We start from the raw sequence: 24,764 nt of genomic DNA on the forward strand, positions 1-24,764 counted from the left end.
GCGGTTTTGTGCCTTTTTTTTGCTGGATTTGTCGTCATTTTTGTCAATTCACATCCTCATTTTCTTCCCGTTTTTTGTCGCCATTTTGAAGAAGCTTCTCGATTTGGAGAACAGGAGAAAACATGGTGGGAGTTAAAAGGTTAATCTCTTAATTCAAGTAGATTCATGTCATTTCTTCCTGAAAACAATTATTCTTGTTCCACTTCCTTCAGATCCCAGTGTTATGACCTAATCGGGAGCATTGACAGCATTTCTATACCTTATTTTCTCCCATTAAACTCTAATAATGTTGAAAGTTCTCTGTGATTTATGTAATAGTGTTTTTTGCTGCTAATACTAATGTGACCTAATATAATAACAGCCGAGTATATTTAGTTATATTCCCCAATACACTTTATTAACAGATTTAATTGGTAAAGATTAGATTTGATTGATCACTCGCGGCGCCTCTGGGTTAAACCTCCAGTTTCTGCCTCCGTGTCTGGAGACAAGAACAGCTGGATCATCTTAAATTAAACAGTTCTGACCATGATTCCTGCGCTCGATCTGTGGAGAACCACGGCCTGAATCCCACAGACGGATGTTCCTGACGTTCCTCCCCTCGTGTCAGCGGGAAAAGTGAAGTGAAAACATAAAACACGGAGTCCAGAGAGCGACGCCGGGCGGGTTCTCGTCTCCGTCCTCTCAGGCGCTCCTTTAAGTGCTTCTCTGCGCTAAATTTAGACTCCGATTTGTGGAGAAACGGGGCTGGGGGGGGGGGGATTACAGAGACTCATGCAGGAAAGAAAAGAAAAAAAAAACAAGTCCCGCATCTTTCCCACGCACTCACACACACAATCTGAACACAATCTGAAATTAAATCTAAGGGGGCGGGCTCTTCCGCTCGGGCAGTCTGTTCAGCGGTCAGGAGGACGGTGGAGGTCCGGGCTCCGGGTTCCGCTCCTCCGCTCCTCAGGTCTTCAGTTCTTCAGGATGGCCTCGTAGCTTTGGAAAACGGCCTGGGACACCTCCGGAGCTCTGCACTTCAGCGACACCTGCCAGAGAACACAGGACACAGGAGGATGGTTACGTTCAGGAGGAGCCGGACCACTGGTTTTAAACCACTTTCTCCTCAAAAACGTCTCTTATTGATGGATTCCTGTTGATAAAAGTGTGTGCAGCTTTGAAAGACTCAGACCTTGGTAGTTCAGTAACATGTGAGCGGTAGTGACACCAAAACAGACCCATGTGTTAAACTATTAACTCCCGCCTGAACCGAGAGCGTTTTCTCCAGTTCAGCTTTACCCAAATCCCTGTAGGCCAGTGTAACGCCTCATTTGAAAGACCTACAAAACTAAATTGATCTTTTTCCTCACATCAGATTTTTTTTCAGCACTTTTTTTTTGGGGGGGGGGTGTCAATTTTGTAGCTTTTTTTGTCTTTTTTTGTTGTCAATTTTTTGTCATTTTTTTTCAATTTTTTTTTGTCATTTTTGGGTTTTTTTTGTCACATTTTTGTCATTTTTTTGGTCATTTTTGTCATTTTTTGTCAATTTGTCATTTTTTTTCACATTTTTGTCATTTTTGTCATTTTTGTCATTTGTCAATTTTTTGTCACATTTTTTTCACATTTTTGTCATTTTTGTCATTTGTCAATTTTTTGTCACATTTTTGTCACATTTTTTGTCAATTTTTTCAATTTTTTTTGTCATTTTTTGTCAATTTTTTGTCATTTTTTTGTCACATTTTTGTCTTTTTTTTGCTGGATTTTTGTCACTTTTTTGCTGGATTTTTGTCTTTTTTTGCTGGATTTTTGTCACTTTTTTGCTGGATTTTTGTCATTTTTTTGCTGGATTTTTGTCATTTTTTTGCTGGATTTTTGTCACTTTTTTGCTGGATTTTTGTCACTTTTTTGATGGATTTTTGTCACTTTTTTGCTGGATTTTTTTAAAGGCAACAAATAATCGTTTGAATAATCGTGATTTCAATTATGACAAAAATAATCGTGATTATTATTATTTCAATAATCGAGCCGCCCTACACCGGTGGTACTGAAACTTTAATTAACGAGACCAGCTCATCGTACCCGGGATCTACACTATAAAACCACCACTTACTGAGTCTGTTTTTAGCCTCGGCAGCCTCGCTCAGACGCCAGTGTGGGAAAAAGAGCTAAAAATAGAATGATCATATCAAAGACGTGATGTCGGCGAGTCAAACGAACGAGCGAACGGCTGCAGGATGTTCCTAAACCTCCTCCTTCTTCCAGACGGGGTTTGTACTTGAAAATGGAAGACGTGTCGACCCCTGAAAGCTTCAAGAGGAACTCGTTTCTAGCTCTCACGCCCTCCGCTGTTTGGGTCAAAGCTGAAAAGCACTGAGCTCATTTAGACTCTGCATCTGCCATCTTTAAAAGGCTCCATATTTAGACACAGGATGCTATAAATATCTTTCTTAAAAGGCTGGATCATTTATAGAGCTGAGGAGGAGCGGGGGCGGCGGCGGCGGAAACGAGAGGAACAGAGGACGGAGAGGGAGGACGTGTGATTGGCTCGATGTGTCCGCGGTTACGCAACACAGACTCAGGACGAGGCCAGAATCCACGTCCTCCTCGGGCCGAGAGGACGAGGAGGAAGTGCAGCGTCAGCAGAAGCCGCCGCGCTGCGTTTATAATGATGAGTTTAACCTCGTACTGAACCTGAACCGAGCACGTTCACTCCAGTCTGGCTTTAACCAAATCCAAAAGCTTCTGGAAAAAAAGGTGTGAAAATAGCGACAAAACTGAGACGGAAACAATGATGGGAATGTGACAAAAAAGTAACGAAAACTTGATGAAAAAGTGGCAAAAATGTCACAAAAATGTCATAAGAAATTGACAAAAAATGGACGAAAAATGACCAAAATGTGACAAAAAATGTGACAAAAATATGATAAAAATTTGACAAAAAAAAATATAAAAATGCAACAAAAATGTGATAAAAATGTTATAAAAAATGGACGAAAAAATGACAAAAATGTAATGAAAAAATGAAAAAAAAAATTTGACCAAAAAGTTACAAAAATGAGTTGAATACCCAACAAAAAAAATGATGGAAAAAAAATCTGATGACGTGAGGAAAAAGATCCTCTCAGTTCAGACGGGAGCTAAGAGGTTGAAGCATCTTTGTTTGGATTAGTAAAGTCAAACATAAAAGTTTCAGTTGGGGGGGCCCAGGTGTGACTCCTGCCCACGAGTGCCGCATATCGGTGTTTCCTTCCAGGGAAAAGTGTTTCCGGGTTAGTCCTGTTGTGTTGTGATTCTGTGCTGATGTTGTGTCGTTGAGCCTGACTGAGATCCTCGTAATAGCTGCGGAGAATGACTCGCTCTGAGACCAGCCTTCAGTGACCGGCTAATAACCCACACAAAATAGTCCCGTAGTCTGGCAGATTTAGTGACTTTAGTCAATGAAAAACACATTTATTATAAATGTTAGGTTTGTGGGACCCTGGTACAAGCGGATTAAACAACGAGGAGCCGCGTTAGACGTTATAATGCAGGAGGAACAACACTGTGTTGGCCGTTAGAACCGTCTAATGCACTAAGACTACGAGTGGTTTAATCCTTACTTAAGTGGCTGTTCTGCAAAGAAATGTAAAGGAACTGACTGTATGTTTCACATTTTTGAGTAGTTTAACCTCTTGCCACCCGCCATAACCGAGCGCATTTTCTCCAGTTCGGCTTTACCCAAATCTAAAACCTTCTCAACTGGAGCTAAGACCTACAAAACTGATCATAACGTTTTTGTTGCATTGCCGCCATGTTTTTTTCACACTAGTGTTGAGTTTTTTGTATTTTTTTGGTCATGTTTTTGCAGTTCTTTTGTTGCTTTTTAATCGACATTTTTATTTGTTTCTGTTACTTTTACATTGTTTACATTTTTGTCTTGGTTTCGCCACATTTTCGTCTTGTTTTTGTTGCTTCTGTCACTTTTTTGTGGCTATATTTTTGGTGTATTTTTTTTTTGCCACTTTTTTTGTTGAGTTTTCACCCTCGTTTTGAAGCTTTTAGATGTATATGATGATTTGTCGGTCTTAGCTTTCAAATGAGGTGTTACCCTGTCCTGTAAATTAGTGTGTAACCTGGGTAAAGCCAAACTGGAGGAAGTGTAGGAACTTAGTAACTTGTTTCTCTTAATAAACCCTTCCCGTCGTCCCTGTGGGGGTGATACAGGTGTTAATGGGATGATTGGAGGGTCTTTCATCGCCCCCTGGTGGCTCTGGCCAGAAAACCACAATTGCAACTTTTCTGCACCGGGTCGGAGTCACCAATACACACTAATGGAATCACGAAGAAGAAGCTAACAGGCTAACGGGCAAAGCTAACAGTGTTTACAGCCAAGTTTGAGTGACCTGGTTTCCCAATTTTTTCCTATTTTTGGCCCTATTTCCTTTCACAACTTTTCCTTATTTCTTTTTTTCTCCATTTTTACACATTTGACATTGCAGATTAATCTGTTATCGTAAATATGCAGATCTTCCACACATTATCGTTCTGTTTTCTGGTTCTAGATCACAAAAATGTTAGTATTAGTATCAGAAATGTATCGGTATCGAAAACCAAGTACGTTTAAGTACCAGGAAATGATGTTGAGTCAATACCAGCATTATCTAAAAGCATCTCTACAATAATAAACCTTTGTATTACGTGGAGAAAAGGAGTGAAAAGAGTTCCATCACATGGGTCTGAAGTGGATTAAGGATTGGAGTTTCTAAACCTGACTCAGCGTTTGGACTTTAATCACCAGGTTCTAAAAACAGGCGAATGGACGGCCCGACGTTTAAATCCCTCGCTCTGCAAATGAAAAACAATCATCTTTTGTGATCGCGCGGTTTCCATGGGGACGTGAGGGCAGGACAGAACACGCAGCTCCGTGTCCAGACACCTCCATAATATCATGTCTGAGCAGATCATCAGCTTTGATTCTGTTATGACACTATATCTTTAGGAGTGTTAATTTTGACAACATATTTTAATTTAGTTTTAGTCTTTTGACAACCGTAAATTCTCTAATACTGGCCTGTATTCCATTAGCAGCCGGGTTCGCGGCTGGCGGAGGCAAATTAAAGCCGGTCTCTAAAACAGGCCGGGGCTTTTATTAGAAACTATAGCAGTAGAAATATTCCCCATGTTATGAATTTGTCTCATACTGGTGTAAATGAAAACTCAGGTGCAGGAAGTAACAAACTGAACCCGGGCCGAGGGAGACGCTGCGGAGGAGCTGATCCCAGCGTAACTTTGACACAGATTTAGCCACTTTTCAAACCTCCTGTGACTGTATTTGGAAACAGGGCAAATGTTGTGTGACCCTCCAGGGTTTTAATAAAGTCTCCATCGCGTCTTCAAAGCACGTCCAGCTGCTCCGTGTGCAGGTCAGTCCCACGCCTCAAAATAACTCCTCCCATCAGCGCGAGCGTCTCGTCTTCTCTCGGGTCAGTCTCATGATCGATCACAAACACAAACGCTCCGTCTAAACTCGCCTTTTACACGAGATAACAACAAATAATCCGGTTCAGTAAAAACGAAACAGAAACCTGCAGTGACACTGATGTCAAAGCTCCGCTAACAGCAACGAAACACTTCCTGTTGTCCCGACAAAATAAAAGGCGTCAATGTTCCAGCCGCTGGGAGAGGGTTTGAAATGTTCATTAATAAATGAACCTCATATTTTAGGTGCAAATGGACACAAATCTCGTTTTTCTTCATTTTCCTGGTCGTAATTGTGGCCCGGTTCCAATAAAGGCCTGGTCCTGATGCCCTTGAGTGAATCAGTGTTAATTTTGACAACACATTATATTTTAGTTTTAGTCTTAGTCTTTTGACTAAAATGTAATGTAATTTTAGTCGAGATTTAGTCAAAAAAATCTTTTCAATTTTAGTCTAGTTTTAGTCGACTAAAATTGCATATCAATTTAGTCGACTAAATTTATGACTAATTTAGTCGACTTTGCAATGATAATATTCATTATAATCATATTTAATCTTGTTCCTCTGCTTCATGGAGCTGCTCCACATGAACAAAGCTCAGAGCGTTTCCTTTGGCAGAGAATTTACATGATCTGAGGCTCTTTCAGACGGTCAATAGAAGTTTGGATGATTTTAGTCTCTCCTTTTCATTTTTGTTTAGTCTTATTTTAGTCGACTAAAATATCTGGACATTTTAGTCATAGTTTTAGTCCCATGAACAACTTTTAATTTAGTTTTAGTCCAATTTTAGTCACAAAAATATCACTTTGACTAAAATTAAGACTAAATATTTTAGTCGACGAAATTAACACTGGAGTGAATAAAGGCCTATATTAGAGCATTTACGGTAATTCTCTTCCTTTTTTTGTCTAGTTTTAGTCGACTCAATTGAAGATAATTTAAGTCGACTTTACATATAAAAAATATATGTATTATTATCTTATCTAATCTTGTTTCTCATGGAGCTGCTCCACATGAACAAAGCTCAGAAAAAAAATGATGGGATGCACTGATTCAATACTGCTGTAAGTATCAGTCAATACTAAAAAAAAAAAGATCAGGTATGGGTTTAAAATATCCGATGCTGAAGCGATAACTGTTTTGTGCTGACACAGAGCTCCGTCCTCTGGTTTTACTGCTGATTCAGCATCAGTCAGGTACAAATTACAGATGAAAACGCTCACTGGAGAAAGACTGTCGAAGATGTACTTGGCAAAGATTTGATTTTGTACAAAATATTGGAAACTTTTTAAAATTTAGAAAAAACTTGGTTATGCCACCTGACATTTTTTATACAGAGAAACGTTTAAACTTACTTTCAAATGTTATCTTTAAATGTTATCTGTTATCTGATTAGCGACAAAAATAGAGGTTAGGTAACTTTGTGTGAACGAGCAAGAAAAATAGTGATCAAGACAGAGCGAATCTAAACAAGACTTAAAAATGCAAATAACTGAAAGAATCTTATCTGCACTCTTGCCTCTTACTGTAATTGATTAATTCTATGTTGATGTTTTCATTGATTGTATTTGTTTTCTTATATTTATGCAACTGTGAAGCACTTTGAATTGCCTTGTGTATGAATTGTGCTCTACAAATAAACTTGCCTTGCCTTATCTAACATAACATAAGTTGCTTAAACACATAATTATGGACTGAAAAACATACATGCCGTCAGTTTTGAAAAAACCCTTATACGTCATTGACCCTTACACAGATTTTAGTCAATGAAAACATCTGGACATTTCAGTCATAGTTTAGATTTGGGCAAAGCCAAACTGGAGAAACTGTGCTCGGTTCAGGCTGAGGTTAAGAGCGTATGACTGTTTCATGTGGATTGGCCCAGAAATGACAGAGAAATTAAACAACAAACTAAGAGTAGAAATCTGCGTGTCGACCGTTGCCATTGTTACCGCCAACTCAATAATAACTATGGGCTGTTTACAGTGTTGTGAACTCAACCTACGGACAAAAATCAATGTCTCTCAATCTTTTCGGGGACTTCCTTGATCACTGTGATGAAGCGATATTTTTCTAAACCGTCAGAATGATGTAAATGCTTCATGTTTTATTTTTAAATGTAGTCGCACTTTTTTTTTTATGCTTTCTTGAAATTGGAGATTTGCAAGTGTCCAATGTGGAGCAAACACTTGGACATGATCTTGTATCGGGTGTAAAAGCCGCCGTTCTTTAGACTCAATCCATTACGATCAGTCTCCATCAGCGCAGGACGGATTAAAGCTCCTGGAGAGTGAGACGGATTAATCATGTGACCAACAGGTGATCGCTGTCCTCAGATTTCCTCTCACTAATGGCTCGCCGTGTCCCGGAGGACGCTGACGCTGCAGATGTGTGAGCGGCGCACAACAGCTGGCTCCGGCTCGGCACAGCTGGGCCGACCCATCTCTGAAGAGCTTCATCGGACAAACTCTGAGGTCAAAACGCGTCTTCAGTAGTTGAACAAACTCTCGAGAGCAGAGGTGCTTCAGCGGAAACACCGTTACCCTCCAGGATCTACAACATCGCTGATTTTCTTACATCGCTTTGGAAGAGAAAGTGTTCGTTCGTTCGTGTTGGAAACTAGAAACTCCAAACTTTGAAACGAGCCCCCCCCGCTCCTTCTACGCCTCCGGGGAGCTGAGCAACACCGGGGTGAAAAATCATAAATTATCTTCAGAAGCAGATGTTCCTCCTCCGATATGACGGTTTCATGAAGCACATGCTCTGATGTTTCTTAATGAGCAGATACAATAAAATAAAACCTTTTCAATATCCAGATTCGTAATGTTATTCGGGTAAAGAAAACTCAGAGAAAGGCTTTGAGTATTTGGATTAACCTCTGAACTCCCGCCTGAACCGAGGGGATCTTTTTCCTCATGTCATCAGATTATTTTGCCATCATTTTTTTGTTGGGTATTCAACTCATTTTTGTAATTTTTTTGTCACATTTTGGTCATTTTTTCGTCCATTTTTTATCAAATTAGTAATTTTTTGTCTTTTTTTGTCATTTTTTTGTCACATTTTTATCACATTTTTGTATTTTTTTTGTCACATTTTGTCACATTTTTTTCCATTTTTTCATCAGTTTATCACATTTTGTGTCACATTTTTGCAATTTTGTTGTCGAATTTTTATCAATTTTTTTGTAATTTTTTTGTCAATTTTTTGTATTTTTTTGTATTTTTTTGTATTTTTTTGTATTTTTTTGTATTTTTTTTGTCAAATTTTTATCAAATTTTTGTAATTTTTTTGTAATTTTTTGTATTTTTTTTGTCAAATTTTTATCACATTTTTGTAAATTTTTTGTCACATTTCTTTAATTTTTCGTTAATTTTTTATTCAAATTTTTGTAATTTTTTGTAATTTTTTTGTCACATTTTTGCCACTTTTTCATCAATTTTTGTCACATTTTAGCAATTTTTTTGTCGAATTTTTATCACATTTTTTGTATTTTTTTTGTCACATGTCACATTTGTTTCATTTTTCGTTAATTTTTTAGACACATTTTTGTCATTTTTTGGTCATTTTTGTCACATTTTGTCACATTTTTTTCGTCAATTTTTTATCACATTTTTGTCATTTTTTGGTCACATTTTATCATTTTTTTTCCCGTCAATTTTTAATCAAATTTTGGTCATTTTTTGTAATTTTTTTGTCACATTTTTTGTCATTTTTCGGTCATTTTTGCCACTTTTTCATCAATTTTTCGTCACTTTTTTGTCACATTTCCATCATTGTTTTCGTCTCAGTTTTGTTGCCATTTCCACAGCTTTGTCCCAGAAGCTTTTGGATTGAGGTAAAGCCAAACTGGAGAAAATGTGCTCAGTTCAGGTGGGAGTTAAGGGGTTAAAGAGACAGAGGCCTATTTCAAGACATTCACTACAGCCATTTTGAGATTTATTCTAATTTACTGCATTTACAGACCAGCAGAAGGTTTGTCATCATTGTAGTGTGATATAGACTGGTGCTATGGGACTGACAAAAGCAGAACACCCCCTCTTTAACTCTCTAATGTCTCGGAAGTCAGAATTTCCGAGCTTCGAAGTTTCAACAGGAACGCGCACAGACTCTGACTCGGAAACTCGGGGCAGGATCAGCCGACCCGAGAACGAGCGCTTGATGTAACAGCTTCAGTTATGTCGCAGATGTTTCCCAAACAAACTTGTTGGATAAGCATTACTGCTCTGTTGCTAGTGTCTTATTAACAGTAAAAAAAAGTAAAGCAAATAAACGACTAGTGCTAAACGATCACTGTATTTACAACAATTATAATAAACACATTAAACTTGTAACAACTCTCGAGTTGCGAGCGCCTTTCCACCCCCACCGTCCGCACCATTTCTGGTGTACGCCCCGTGGCGTCGTAGACTCACCCCATTTGTCCACCGTTCGCGCCGCCGTTTGAGCTGCCTTCCTTCCTGTTTTAAATGTCAGTCTCCCTCTGATCAGTGTGGGAAGCAGTAGCCGCCGCCGTCGTCAGTTTTAGTCAGTGCGTTACATTCTAACTACAAATCCGAGGCGTGCAATCCCTCGTCACTCCGTCTGCTGGCCGCTGCTACTGGGATCAATGCGTGTCACGTTGTTGTGGAAAAGAGAACAGTACGAGTGCGCTCCTCTCCCTGTGTGTATCTCGCTCCAACACGGAAGCCCTCGGGGGTGCCGGTTGGTGACGTCATCGCGTCTCACGTGAAACCTCACCAAACGTGAGGTAAAAATATCACAAACTAAAGTTTTCCTTTTGTGTTTATTGCCACAAACATAGACTGTAACTTTATTATTATTTTCCGTGCAGAGCAAGTCAGGATTTATTCTGTTTCGTCCTGCCTTATCCTGTGACATGTGAGTCGGTACTTTTTTGTCTGTGTGTGTGTGAGCGGGATGCTGAGTTTGAATCTGTGTATATTTTATCTACAGCTTGTGCTGTGGAGCAACCCTGGTGGGGGGAGTAAAATAGAAGTCCACCTGCCTAGAACTGTGGGAAGGGGACAGATGTTGTTGTGGACACTAGAATTGTAAATACACATGCTGGACACTTATTGTTATTGTGTGGACCCTCTTGTTTTGTATCATTCACCATTTTACCAAGAAAGGGTTTATACAGCCTAGTGTAAATCCTTGTGTGACCGGTAACCCTGTAACCCATATCCAACTTGTCAGGAGGGATACCTGGCTGGCACCCCTATTCGGAAACCCCCTGTGTTCAGAGACCCTGCAAACCGTCACATAAAATAGTGGCACCCCAGATGGGACATGTGAATGGCAAAACAATTGTGAATTGTGTGAAAATAAGGACAGCATAAAAAAATAATAATAATAATAATAATAATAATAAAAAAATAATGACCACAACGACTGTTGATGAAGTCTTCCGGGCACTAGAAGAAGTGACATTTTTTCCCCAACCTTTGCCACCTACAAATGGATGCTCCACAGCATATTCACTCCTAGACATGGAGATCACCGAAGCACAGTTGGCCGACGTGGCTCTGGCTCCACAGGCTCCTAATCAGCCCCCTCGAGCGTCAATAACCCTATCTGGAGGTGAATCCCAGGTGTTGGGTTTAAACGCGAGGATGGAGGAAATGCAGACGAACCTCAGGGTGGAGATGGACAGTATGAAAACCACCCTGACTGACTTGATGAGGGAGAAGCAGAGAGAGGAGCTGGGACATCTTGATACTCAGTTTGAATATTATCTCACACAAATGAAAAGCACCTTGAGTTGGCGGCTTAAGCATCATCATAATGAGATGATCCAGGAAGTAAGCACTTTACTGGCTCCAGTCACAGCAAGTGTGGCCTGCCTGCAAGACGAAGTTACACGCCTGCAGGGGGATATTACACAGTGTACATCCTCCATTAAATCGATGGCAGGAGAGCTCACCGAAATGGCTCACACTAGGCCAACCAATATCCTGGATCCAAGGTATTCCACCCTGTGCCAGGAGGCACCCAATATAGTTACACTTCCGGGGAGGCCAAGGATGGAGTCTACCGCTCAGCTGGGGGTGACAGGAGCTCAAACCGCAGCACCTGGTTGTTTAACCATGCCTGTAAATAGAAACAGAGACATTGGAAAGAGCCCAGTGAAACTTCAGTTCCCTACGTATGGGAAAATTGATGACACCCCAGACCCCCTTCAGTACCTCGAGCGCTGTGAGGATTACTTGGCGCTCAACGCCTTAACTAATGAGGAGCTCATGGCCACCTTGAGAAATGTTTTACATGGTACAGCCCGGGATTGGTGGGATGTTGCCAGACATAAAGTGCAGACTTGGACAGAATTTCAGAGGCATTTTCGGGCGGCCTTCCTGTCCGAAGATTACGAGGATGAACTGGCCGAAAGGATACGTACCCGCGTCCAAGGGGAAAAGGAGAGCATCCGTGACTTTGTGTATATGTACCAGTCTCTATGTAAACGCTGGAAGACACACATCGAGGAAGAGGAAATTATTAAATTAATTCTCAAAAACATTAACCCTCAGTTGGCCAGTCAGCTGAGGAGTAGTCGAGTTGCAACGGTGGAGGAGCTTGTGCGACTGGGGCAGCAGCTGGAAAAGGACAGGGATAACCAACAGCAATATGAACATCGGAAAAAGGGGCATATCCCATCCAAGACCACTGACTATAGACCTCCTAACAGCGACCCCACTGTACGGCCCAAGACAGGCAATTATAATCCAAACCACAACCGGCCACTTCAACCATTCTGCTGGCGATGTAAGGGCAACCATTCCCCTGCTGACTGTCTCCGGGGAGGGCCCAACCGTCAATCTTCACCTCAAGTCCCTCCTCAACAGTCCGAGCAACCATCCTACGTCCGGGAGAGTTCTGCCACGCTTGGAACCCTCACCATTTCTGGACCTCCGGGAGGAGTCCCCATTCCTGCTGCCGGGGGGGCCAGTTCCCTGCCATGCCAGCTTATGGTTCCCATCAGCATGGGTTCCTGGAAAGGAGCTGCCATACTGGACACAGGATCATCTTACACTCTAGTCAATGAACGAGTGTGGGCAGAGTTGAACGGAGTGATGAAGGCTTGGGAGAGAGGACCTCTGTATCTGGCTGATGGAGAAGGACTGCAGCCTCTTGGATGGAGTGAAATAACAGTTGCCTTACAAAACCACACCATTATATTGCCCTGTGTAATCCTGCCTGCCCAAAGTCTCGCTTTTCCGGCTGTACTTGGGCTCGACTTCATATCTGTCTCTGGTTTACAATTCGATGTGTCAGATCAGCAATACTGGTTTAAGTCCAACAGAAGCCACCAATATTCCTTTCTGCAGGAGACGTTAACTTGGCAAACCACCCCATGCCAGCAGCTTGCCTTTTTCTCAGCTGTTGCTCCTGCTCGATTAATAGCCACTCGCGCTTGCCCCGATCTTATTCAGAGGGCAGTCACCAACGCTCACCTAGATGAATTTGGGAAGAGATCATTATTTTGCCAATTACAGGAGAACGTAGATGTGTGTACCACACTTCTAGGGTGTACTAAGGTTCTCACCCACAAAATTTACCTCTCTAATGATGTACCTATTAAGCAGAAGCCGTACAGAGTCTCACCTGCCAAACTCCAAGTGATAAAGACTCATGTGGAGGAAATGTTGGATAACGACATCATAGAACCATCCACGTCGCCGTATGCTGCTCCAGTTGTCCTTGTGCCAAAGAAAAATGATCCGAAACCCCGTTTCTGTGTGGACTATCGCAAGATTAATGCCGCTACTCACACTGATGCATATCCACTACCCAATATCCAGGAGATTTTGGAGTCTTTGGCGGGAGCAGAGGTATTCACCACCTTGGACCTCAATAGTGGATACTGGCAGGTCCAAATGGACCCAGACAGCCGTGAGAAAACCGCCTTTGTATGTCCTTATGGCCTCTTTCAATTTAAAGTGATGCCGTTTGGGCTGAAAAATGCCCCCGCCACCTTCCAGCGACTTATGGAAGTTGTTCTGGGAGAGTTGAGAGGAAGTATCTGTCTGGTGTACCTGGACGATATAATCATTTATTCTTCCTCTCAGGCCCAACACCATTATGACATTCAAGCAGTCTTGGACAAGTTACGTGAGGCCCACCTTACTGTGAACATGAAAAAGAGCCAATTCTTCCGGACCACTTTGAAGTTCTTGGGTCACACTGTCTCCTCGGATGGGGTAGCTGTGGATGGTGAGAAGATTAAGGCTGTGCAGGATTTCCCTGTCCCGCAGAACATGAAACAGCTCCAAAGATTTATGGGCATGGCCGGATGGTATCACCGCTTTGTGCCTGGGTTCTCTGCACTAACTGAGCCGCTAAATGCCCTGAAACGGAAAGGAGCAAAGTTTATCTGGACTTCCGCATGTCAAGAAGCGTTTGAGGCCCTGAAGCGACATTTGACCTCTTCGCCTGTTCTGGGACATCCAAATTTCCATCTGCCATTTATTGTCTACACCGATGCCAGTGACGTGGGCTTGGGTGCCGTGTTGGCTCAGCAAACTGGGCTGGGGACTGAGCAGGTACTTGCTTTTGCAAGCCGCACCTTGAACAAAGCTGAGCGAAATTACTCCACCACAGAGCAGGAGTGCCTTGCTGTTGTTTGGGCAATTGAGAAGTGGAGATACTACCTGGAAGGACGCCATTTCACCGTTGTGACAGACCACTCATCACTGGTCTGGGTCTTCAAGACTCAGAAGCCCACCACCCGGCTCATTCGATGGGCTCTTCGCCTCCAAGAGTTCTCCTTCACAGTGGAGTATCGGAAAGGGAAATATAACACCGTTCCGGACGCCCTGTCACGAGCTCCTGTGGAGGACTCGGAATACCCACCTGCCACCTGTGCTGTTGTGCTTCGGTCCAAGAGAGACACCGCTGAGGATTTCCACCCGGTGACCGATGAAAACATCTGGAGGGCCCAACAGCAGGATCCTTTTGCACAAGAACTGTACCAAGAGATTATGGAGAAAGGTGAAGCTGATAAAAACAACACCAAGTACACAATACTGGAGGACAAGGTGTACCGGGTGGTGAAACTTGCTCATAAGACCATCTACCAGGTGTACATCCCACCTTCTCTCCGACAACCGCTTCTCTACCATTACCATACAGACCCCTTGGCTGGTCATTTGGGGAGATACAAGACCTATAAACGATTGCAAGCTCTGGTATATTGGCCAAGGATGAGCCTCGATGTTCGGGACTATGTGCGAGGTTGCTCTATTTGCCAGAGGTACAAACCAGAAACCCGTAAGCCTGCTGGTAAACTACAACAGACCGAGGTGGAGATGCCATGGCAGATGTTGGGAGTGGATCTCATGGGACCTTTTCCACGGAGCTCCAACGGCAACCTTCATCTCCTTGTGTTCGTGGATTATTTTTCACGGTGGGTGGAGTTGTTCCCACTTCGCAGGGCTACGGCAGAGACCATCTCACAATACTTGATCAAAGACATTTTCACTCGGTGGGGTGTTCCCACGTACCTCCTGTCGGATCAAGGACCGCAGTTTGTGTCATCTGTTTTTGAGGAAGCCTGCCAAAGATGGAACCTTACCCATAAAAAAACCTCTGCTTATCATCCACAGACCAACCTTACAGAAAGGATCAACCGTAACATTAAGGCCATGCTTGCTTCGTATGTACAGGACAATCACAAAAGTTGGGATAAATACTTACCTGAATTCCGTTTTGCTTTGAACTCAGCGGTGCACGAGTCCATAGGAGTGACCCCCGCAGAACTTAACCTTGGGAGACCATTAAAGGGCCCATTGGATAGTGAGCTGCGGCCGAACCAATGCGACCCTGACGCTCCTGCCTATGCGACGGCAAAGCAGATGGCTGATCTCAGGGACTTTGTTGGTGTCAATCTGAAGAGGGCTAAGCAAAGACAAAAACAGAACTATGACCGTGGAAGAAGGGAAGGAGATTTTTCGGTAAAGGACCGTGTATGGCTCCGTACTCACCCTTTATCCCGAGCTGACAAATCTTTTTCGGCAAAGCTTGCCCCGAGGTGGAAGGGTCCGTACCGCGTCACAAGGAGGACTGGGCCTGTGAACTTTGAGGTTGTCCTGGAGGGCACCGGGGAGGATCTCCGGGTGGTCCACGTGGCCCAAATGAAGCCCTGCTACCCCACCGCAAAGGAGTTGGAGAAGGAGCAGCACCGAAAGGTCCTTGAAATTCTTCTGGAGGACAGTGAGGGGGAGGATTTCTTGGGTTTCACTGATGACGTTCAGGAGGCCAGTGCCGTGGCCACACTGACGTAGCAAAGTATCTAAATACACAAACCCCTCGCTAGTTCGGGTCTTCCGAAGGGGGGGGGAGTGTAACAACTCTCGAGTTGCGAGCGCCTTTCCACCCCCACCGTCCGCACCATTTCTGGTGTACGCCCCGTGGCGTCGTAGACTCACCCCATTTGTCCACCGTTCGCGCCGCCGTTTGAGCTGCCTTCCTTCCTGTTTTAAATGTCAGTCTCCCTCTGATCAGTGTGGGAAGCAGTAGCCGCCGCCGTCGTCAGTTTTAGTCAGTGCGTTACATTCTAACTACAAATCCGAGGCGTGCAATCCCTCGTCACTCCGTCTGCTGGCCGCTGCTACTGGGATCAATGCGTGTCACGTTGTTGTGGAAAAGAGAACAGTACGAGTGCGCTCCTCTCCCTGTGTGTATCTCGCTCCAACACGGAAGCCCTCGGGGGTGCCGGTTGGTGACGTCATCGCGTCTCACGTGAAACCTCACCAAACGTGAGGTAAAAATATCACAAACTAAAGTTTTCCTTTTGTGTTTATTGCCACAAACATAGACTGTAACTTTATTATTATTTTCCGTGCAGAGCAAGTCAGGATTTATTCTGTTTCGTCCTGCCTTATCCTGTGACATGTGAGTCGGTACTTTTTTGTCTGTGTGTGTGTGAGCGGGATGCTGAGTTTGAATCTGTGTATATTTTATCTACAGCTTGTGCTGTGGAGCAACCCTGGTGGGGGGAGTAAAATAGAAGTCCACCTGCCTAGAACTGTGGGAAGGGGACAGATGTTGTTGTGGACACTAGAATTGTAAATACACATGCTGGACACTTATTGTTATTGTGTGGACCCTCTTGTTTTGTATCATTCACCATTTTACCAAGAAAGGGTTTATACAGCCTAGTGTAAATCCTTGTGTGACCGGTAACCCTGTAACCCATATCCAACTTGTCAGGAGGGATACCTGGCTGGCACCCCTATTCGGAAACCCCCTGTGTTCAGAGACCCTGCAAACCGTCACAAACTGTTAGGGAAGAGGACGAGCTCCATCAGAGTGAGTGAGTGATTTGTTAGTTTCTCTTCTCCTCCGCTGTGATCCAGTGAGCACTCTGCCTCCGCTCTTCCAGACATTATACTATTGTGTGATGCTACAATGAGGTTTCTCTGTAAACTGATGACGCCGCTCGAACAACAAAGCAACTCCTGAGGACGCGTCAACCTCAGATGTTTCCCACCTGGACGACCCGAACGCTACAACTCGGAGATAATGTTTAATCCAATTTTCTGACCTCCGACACAAGTGGAACTCACCATAACTGTGCGGTTAGACCTAAATATACCATGGTCTGGGTGATACTGGATTCTGATTGGCTGGTGCATTATTTTGGTATAACCGCACACGTAGTCCGGTAGTTAAATCACTGGGATGTCACTCCGCTGTGGCGTCGCCATAGCAACGCCTGACACAGCTGAATCAGATAAAGGCGTAATTAGTGACTGACAGGAACGTATGAGATGGATTTAGTGTTTGCTAAATGTTTGTAGAGGAGAGTGAGCAGCTAGGTTAGCTACTGTTAATAACATATGAGCTTTACATTTCTATTGGAAACGGTTAAGGCTATTCATCATTTTCAGGCGTACATAAAATGATCCTGCATTGAAGCATATTTGTCTGGATTAGTAAAGTCAAACATGTTAGTTTGAGTTGGGGGGGCCCAGGTGTGAGCGACTCCACCGCAGCTGTTTCCATAAACAGTTGAGCTGGTTGAGCTAGCTAGCTTTAGCTTCAGGTTAAACCTTGTAAAAGGTAAATAACTCCTGCCCGCGAGTGCCGCATATCGGTGTTTCCTTCCAGGGAAAAGTGTTTCCGGGTTAGTCCTGTTGTGTTGTGATTCTGTGCTGATGTTGTGTCGTTGAGCCTGACTGAGATCCTCGTAATAGCTGCGGAGAATGACTCGCTCTGAGACCAGCCTTCAGTGACCGGCTAATAACCCACACGAAATAGTCCCGTAGTCTGGCAGATTTAGGGACTTTAGTCAATGAAAAACACATTTATTATAAATGTTAGGTTTGTGGGACCCTGGTATAAGCGGATTAAACAACGAGGAGCCGCGTTAGACGTTATAATGCAGGAGGAACAACACTGTGTCGGGCGTTAGAACCGTCTAACGCACTAAGGGTCCCAGTGGTTTAATCCTTACGTAATGCAGGACAGCTCCAAGCAACGCAAAAGATTCTCATGAGAGCAGTCCTTTTCCCCACACACATTCATTTCATTTCCAAAACGGGGAATACCATTGCAGATTACACACACGTGACTTTAACGTAACCCCAGAACCCTGGTGGGGTGGGGTGTACTGGTGGAGGAGGTGGAGGTGGTGTTTCATGAGGGCCTGCGCTCTGGCTCTGACTGACAAAACGAGCCAGTCTAGACAGCAACAAACAACCAGACAGGTAATGGCACCTTGTGAACGAGGACGTGATGTGAGCGCTCTGAAGCCGGGGGGGGGGGGGGGGAGGAGGCGTTCAAGGACGTCCAGGACAGACTTCACTCACGGGGAAACTTCAGGTTCTGAACGATGAACTGCGATTATCGGGCAGCGACGTCCAATCCGAATGCGATCATTTATGTCCAATCACTTCAGGTCAGAGACAGAGGGACATCTCACAAACTGACACGAGCCATCTGAGTCCTGTCTCCGTCTAAAGGCCGTCCCTGATCTACTGGATTACTTTTATGAAGACTTGACCAAGTATGCAACCCAGAGCACATGGCTACTTAAAGAGGGGGTGTTCTGCTTTTGGCAGTCCCACAGCACCAGTCTATATCACACTACAATGATGACAAACCTTCTGTTGGTCTGTAAATGCAGTAAATTAGAATAACTTTTTTTTTCACTAAACGTTTCATAGTTCTACACCAGGGGTTCTCAAACTTTAAATCAAAAGGTTAGAAAAATAACATTCACTGAAGTCAAAGGTCTGAAAAATGGATTAAATGATGCAAAATCAAAAGTGCTCATTTGTAAATAGTGAGTTCCCTGCATGTTGTCTGTGAAGTCCTGGTTTTATTTGACCTTATGTTGCTGCCCCTACAGGCCAAAGCTGCGACTGCACTTATGGGAACGCATCAGTCCACTCGTTTATCCTCATCAGGAACATTTATGGTTAGTGCTAGATCGTCTGCTCCGGAGGGACAGTCTGCTGCGAAAACGTGAGATATCATGACACAAATTAAGGTTAGGGCCAGGGAAGTGGTTAACCTCTTAACTCCCGCCTGAACCGAGAGGATCTTTTTCCTCACGTCATCACATTTTTTTTCCAACATTTTTTTGTTGGGTATTCAACTCATTTTTGTAACTTTTTTTGTCATTTTTTATCACATTTGTGTCATTTTTTTCGTCATTTTTTTTGTCACATTTTTGTCACTTTTTTTTATCACATTTTTGTCATTTTTTCATCAATTTTTCATCAATTTTTTGTAATTTTTTTGTCACATTTTTGTCACTTTTTTAATCACATTTTTGTCATTTTTTCATCAATTTTTAATCAATTTTTTGTCACATTTTTGTCATTTTTTGTCACATTTTTTGTCACATTTGTCATTTTTTCGTCTTTTTTTTGTCACATTTTTGTCACTTTTTTGTCATTTTTTCGTCAATTTTTAATCATTTTTTTGTCACATTTTTATCACATTTTTGTCATTTTTTCATAAATTTTTAATCAATTTTTTGTCACATTTTTGTCATTTTTTTAATCAATTTTTTGTCACATTTTTGTCACTTTTTTGTCATTTTTTCGTCAATTTTTAATCATTTTTTTGTCACATTTTTATCACATTGTCATTTTTTCATCAATTTTTAATCAATTTTTTGTCACATTTTTGTCATTTTTTAAATAAATTTCTTGTCACATTTTTGTCATTTTTTCATCAATTTTTAATCAATTTTTTGTCACATTTTAGTCATTTTTTTAATCAATTTTTAATCAATTTTTTGTCACATTTTTGTCATTTTTTGTCAATTTTTTTGTCACATTTTTGTCATTTTTTCGTCCATTTTTTTGTCACATTTTTGTCATTTTTTGTCAATTTTTTTGTCACATTTTTGTCATTTTTTCGTCAATTTAATGTCAATTTCTTGTGACATTTTGCCACTTTTTCATACATTTTTCGTCACTTTTTTGTCACATTTCCATCCTTCTCGTCTCAGTTTTGTTGCCATTTTCACACCTTTTTTTCCAGAAGCTTTTGGATTGGGGTAAAGCCAAACTGGAGAAAATGTGCTCGGTTCAGGCAGGATTAGGATTATTTGTATTTTTAGACAAACCAACTCATAGATCTATACAAAATCACAGCAGACTGTCCCTCCGGAGCAGACGATCTAGCGCTAACCAACATTTATCTCACAGGACTCGAGTGTAAATACTCACGGTGAAGACGGGGCTCCCTGCCTGCACCTTGAGCTCGGCCAGGACCCAGATGCCGTTGGTCAGCTTCAGGGACTGGTACAGCATGTCCTGGCCCTCCACGGTCCTCTTGGCGATGGTGAAGACGTTACTGCCCTGGAGCTTGTTGGAGGCGGCGTCTGTGCAGCGAGAAGGAAGTGAGCGTCAGTGACCGGTGAGATCTTATCCGTAATGATTCATAAACACATGTGAAGTGAAACCAAACCAAAGCAAAGGATTCTGGTGGATTTGTGTTAATATGAGATGGTGCTCCACAGACAGAGACATCATCTGCTCCTGTGCTGAACATATGCAGAGCTAGGGCTGTGCAATTAATCGCAATTCGATTACGATTTTGATTACAACAGTAAACGATTACAAAATTAGCATAATCGCAAAAAAACAATTATAATTTTTTTTTTTTCAATTTTTTCAATTTTTTTTTTTTCTTCAAATTTTTATTTTTAATTTTTGGATTTTTGTCACTTTTTTGATTGATTTTTGTCTTTTTCTGATGGATTTTTGTCTTTTTTTAATGGATTTTTGTCACTTTTTCTGCTGGATTTTTGTCTTTTTTTTGATGGATTTTTGTCACTTTTCTGCTGGATTTTTGTCTTTTTCTGCTGGATTTTTGTCACTTTTGTGATGGATTTTTTGACACTTTTGCTGGATTTTTGTCACTTTTGCTGGATTTTTGTCTTTTTTTTGATGGATTTTTGTCTATTTTTTGATGGATTTTTGTCACTTTTTTGCTTGATTTTTGTCTTTTTTTTGATGGATTTTTGTCATTTTTTTGCTGGATTTTTGTCTTTTTTTCTGCTGGATTTTTGTCTTTTTCTGCTGGATTTTTGTCTTTTTCTGCTGGATTTTTGTCTTTTTCTGCTGGATTTTTGTCTTTTTTTAATGGATTTTTGTCACTTTTTTGCTGGATTTTTGTCACTTTTTTGCTGGATTTTTGTCACTTTTTTGCTGGATTTTTGTCCCTTTTTTTGATGGATTTTTGTCCCTTTTTTTGATGGATTTTTGTCCCTTTTTTTGATGGATTTTTGTCTTTTTTTTGATGGATTTTTGTCTTTTTTTTGATGGATTTTTGTCACTTTTTTAATGGATTTTTGTCACTTTTTTAATGGATTTTTGTCACTTTTTTGATGGATTTTTGTCACTTTTTTTGATGGATTTTTGTCACTTTTTTGATGATTTTTGTCACTTTTTTAATGGATTTTTGTCTTTTTTTGCTGGACTTTTGTCACTTTTTTGCTGGATTTTTGTCACTTTTTTGCTGGATTTTTGTCACTTTTTTGATGGATTTTTGTCCCTTTTTTTGATGGATTTTTGTCACTTTTTTGATGGATTTTTGTCTTTTTTTTGATGGATTTTTTGTCACTTTTTTGTCACTTTTTTGATGGATTTTTTGTCTTTTTTTTATGATTTTTGTCACTTTTTTGATGGATTTTTTTAAAGGCAACAAATAATCGTTTGAATAATCGTGATTTCAATTATGACAAAAATAATGGTGATTATTATTTTTTCAATAATCGAGCAGCCCTAATCTGAGGCTTTAAGTGCTGGGGCATGAGCGTATACACTGGGACATGGATTCTGAGTCGTCATTGCGAGTTTCTCACGTCTGACTCCTCTTAGATACTTTAAAGCCTGGAGGAAACATTTGTATCCCCCCCGGCGCGTCAGGGCCGATCCTTCCTTTGACAGATCAAAGTCATAGAGCACATTATCAGCTAAAACAACAACAACAGTCCAAACCAATTTTATAAAGAGAATATTTCATACACGCTTCAGTCGTCAGCTGTGCTTCATCTTCCTGACAGCGATGTGCTTTCAGACTCGTCTAGCCGCGTGTCTAGGGGGTAAATTCCAGACTTTCTTAACAACGATGTTATATATATACAGTGTTAGGGCTGGGCAATCTCTACTTCAGTCAATCTTAATTGTCATGGGACTTTATAATCAACAGGTTTGGAGACTTTTGTGACTCTAATGATGCTGGAAAGAAGCTTTTGTTTGTGTAAAAGTCTAAAGCCTGGTGAACATGGTGCCATTTCTTTTCACACATGTCACACCGCAGACGTGGGGATTGTAAAACCGTGAGCCGCTCTCGTCTCCGCTGTGCGATGGTTCAAAGAGACCATGTGTTCAGCTGGGGCCAGTGCTGTTTGCTAGCGGGGGTTATTGTTGCAGAAAGAGCAGGGAAAGTTCAGTGAAATGCGGAGTCAGACGTGGCCTCAGGTGTTTACGACTCTGGCACGGTGCCGTGTGATAACATACATGAGATAAACTTTAATGTCGCACAAGTGGGGAATCTGTTTTGGGCTGTTCACGCATGTGGCAGCCAAAAATCTATACACATACATAATAAAACATAAACAACAGGCCTGCCCCATTCCATAAAGGTGCTTCCACACCAAATGCGTCAAAAGCGTCAGGTTTACAATGAAAATACATGGAGTCGCCTCGGGGTCAGCATCCAGGGCGTCCAGCCAGGGATGATCACACACTGAGCCAGGCTTCAGCAGCTGTGGTTTACAGACTTTTCAACAATGAGCTGTTGGTGATGGTGACAAGCTAACGGGGCTAACCGGGCCTATAGCCACTTGCTACCGGCACAAAATATGTCCCATATTCACTCGTATGGGCTGGATATCGGCTTAAATACTAGGGAGATTTCACACATGGGGATATAGTTAAAGATCCATAGGACATGGTAGTCGCAAAGAGGGAGACGAGTTTGTCCCAAACAGCAGCTATTTTTCGAGCAAGAGCTGCTTCGAAGATGGACGGACACTCTGAGCTGACGTGTGGCCAGAGCGTCTGACTTCAGTAAGAACAAGCTCCGCTGTGGACGCAGCATCAGAGTACAATAACAGAGTCCATCTCCATTGTCCATTCTCCATAAACCCATCAATGTTCAGCTTTGTTTAGACCTGTTCACCAGCCTGACTGACGCCGGGACAAAAGAGTTCTTAAACCTGACACAGGGACTCTGAGCTGATTCTTCCTGAAGGAAACATTTCGTACTCTGAAAAGATCATGTGACGGATCGAGTTGGCCAAACGCATCTTTGTCCTGGTCTCACTGTACGACCTACGAGTTAAGATTTTGTTGCAGACGGCCAAAATCGTAAAGTGAACCCCCGGCTTAAGTTCATGAATCTGCTACATGAAAATAAATATATAAAGACATTACATTTTTAAAGTGATAATTCTGATCGATGACCGGTGGAGGGACAATAATGTTGTGTCTCAAACATGTACAGTTGTTCGTGTGTGTAGAAGAGCAGCTGAAGGCCTCTGCTCGAGTGCCCGTCAGTAATACAGCTTTCTCCTGTGTTTCCGTGTAGTGTCTGATCAGAGTGATGTTCTTACCTGAGTTGAGATCTCGTCTGTGTTTCTGTGTAGTGTCTGTGATCAGAGTGATGCAGGAGCACTGATGGAGGAGCGATGTTCTTACCTGAGTTGAGATCTGTGTTTCCGTGTAGTGTCTGTGATCAGAGCGATGTTCTCACCTGAGTTGAGATGGCAGTCTTTGATCTGGCACTGGGTCTCGTTGTCATTAGGGATGTCTTTCCATGTGACGAGGAACACTTTACTCTCTGTGGGAGAAACGGCACAATCAGCCTTTAATCGCCCACACTCGGAGGCCTTCGAGCAGCCACGTTTCCATCACGGGATGTTAAAGCGCATTGCGACTCAGAGGACCTGAAGGTCGGACTTATTATTCAAGGTGGACGGACACACGTGGCCCGGGACGTTATAGCTGGAGCAACATCTACCTCACATCAGTGGTTACCGCCGCTTTTTGGGGGAAACAGCAGAAGCGCTCAGTCATTGAAACGTATGAGGAAACTTCACTGCAAAAAGTATTTAACTAGATCAGTATAAACATCTCAATTTGAGCACAATAATCCAAATTTTAGTTGTTGTGACTGGTTAAGAAGTTCTTGGGCATTTGTCCCAGATTATTTCACTTGTTCTGAGATGTTTCTGACTCGTTTCGATACATTTCGTCCTTATTTCAGGTCATTTTCTTTGCCAATGGGGAAAGAAAATTGATCTTATCTCATTGGCAATTTTACTTTCTTATTTCAAGTAAGATTTACCCTAGAACTGGTCTGAAATGTCCTCAAACAAGCAAAGCAAACTTGGTCCGATCAGGAAAAGTGTCTAAATGAGTGAAAACCGCTCAAAACAAGATACATTTCCTCAATTCAAGTCATTTAAGCCAAAGCTTGATATTTACTTTTTGTAGTGTTCTTATTTCCAAATGAAGGTTTTATTTATTTGTTGAATCTAAAAAAGTCATGGAAGTGACGCTTCAGATCATTCACAGAGAAGATGTTAATGTTTTTAAACTGAGCTAAACCCACTGTGATCATGACGTAAATTAAAACCACACAGCCGACGATGTAGTTTTGTAGCTCATGAGCAAATGGTTGAATCAGAAGCTAATCTACTGCTGCTAATGCTAACGCTAATGTGCGTTGAATCAGTCTAAATATTAACAGATTAAAGACGTCACTGCTGTTTCCTCCAAAATGAGCCCTGACAGAGGTCAATAATCGTGTCATAATTGAAATCACGATTATTCAAACGATTAAAAAATACAGCAAAA

General features: G+C 42.0%; 1 protein-coding gene across 3 annotated transcripts in view; it reads right to left on the reverse strand.

Moving 5' to 3' along the window:
• Positions 1–943: 943 nt before the first annotated feature.
• The window catches only part of ap1b1 (adaptor related protein complex 1 subunit beta 1), a 70,766-nt gene continuing 46,945 nt past the window's right edge, over positions 944–24,764 (reverse strand). For all 3 annotated transcript variants that reach the window (XM_079560611.1, XM_079560609.1, XM_079560610.1), the window contains 3 exons: positions 23,659–23,745; positions 20,124–20,278; positions 944–1,034 (listed from right to left, as the gene is read on the reverse strand). In XM_079560611.1, the coding sequence (XP_079416737.1) occupies positions 960–1,034; positions 20,124–20,278; positions 23,659–23,745 (317 nt within the window). In that variant the 3' untranslated portion in view covers positions 944–959. The remainder of the gene's footprint in view (positions 1,035–20,123; positions 20,279–23,658; positions 23,746–24,764) is intronic.

The sequence above is a fragment of the Gobius niger genome, assembly GCF_951799975.1.
Source record: "Gobius niger genome assembly, chromosome: 1".
Classification (NCBI taxonomy): Eukaryota; Metazoa; Chordata; class Actinopteri; order Gobiiformes; family Gobiidae; genus Gobius; species Gobius niger.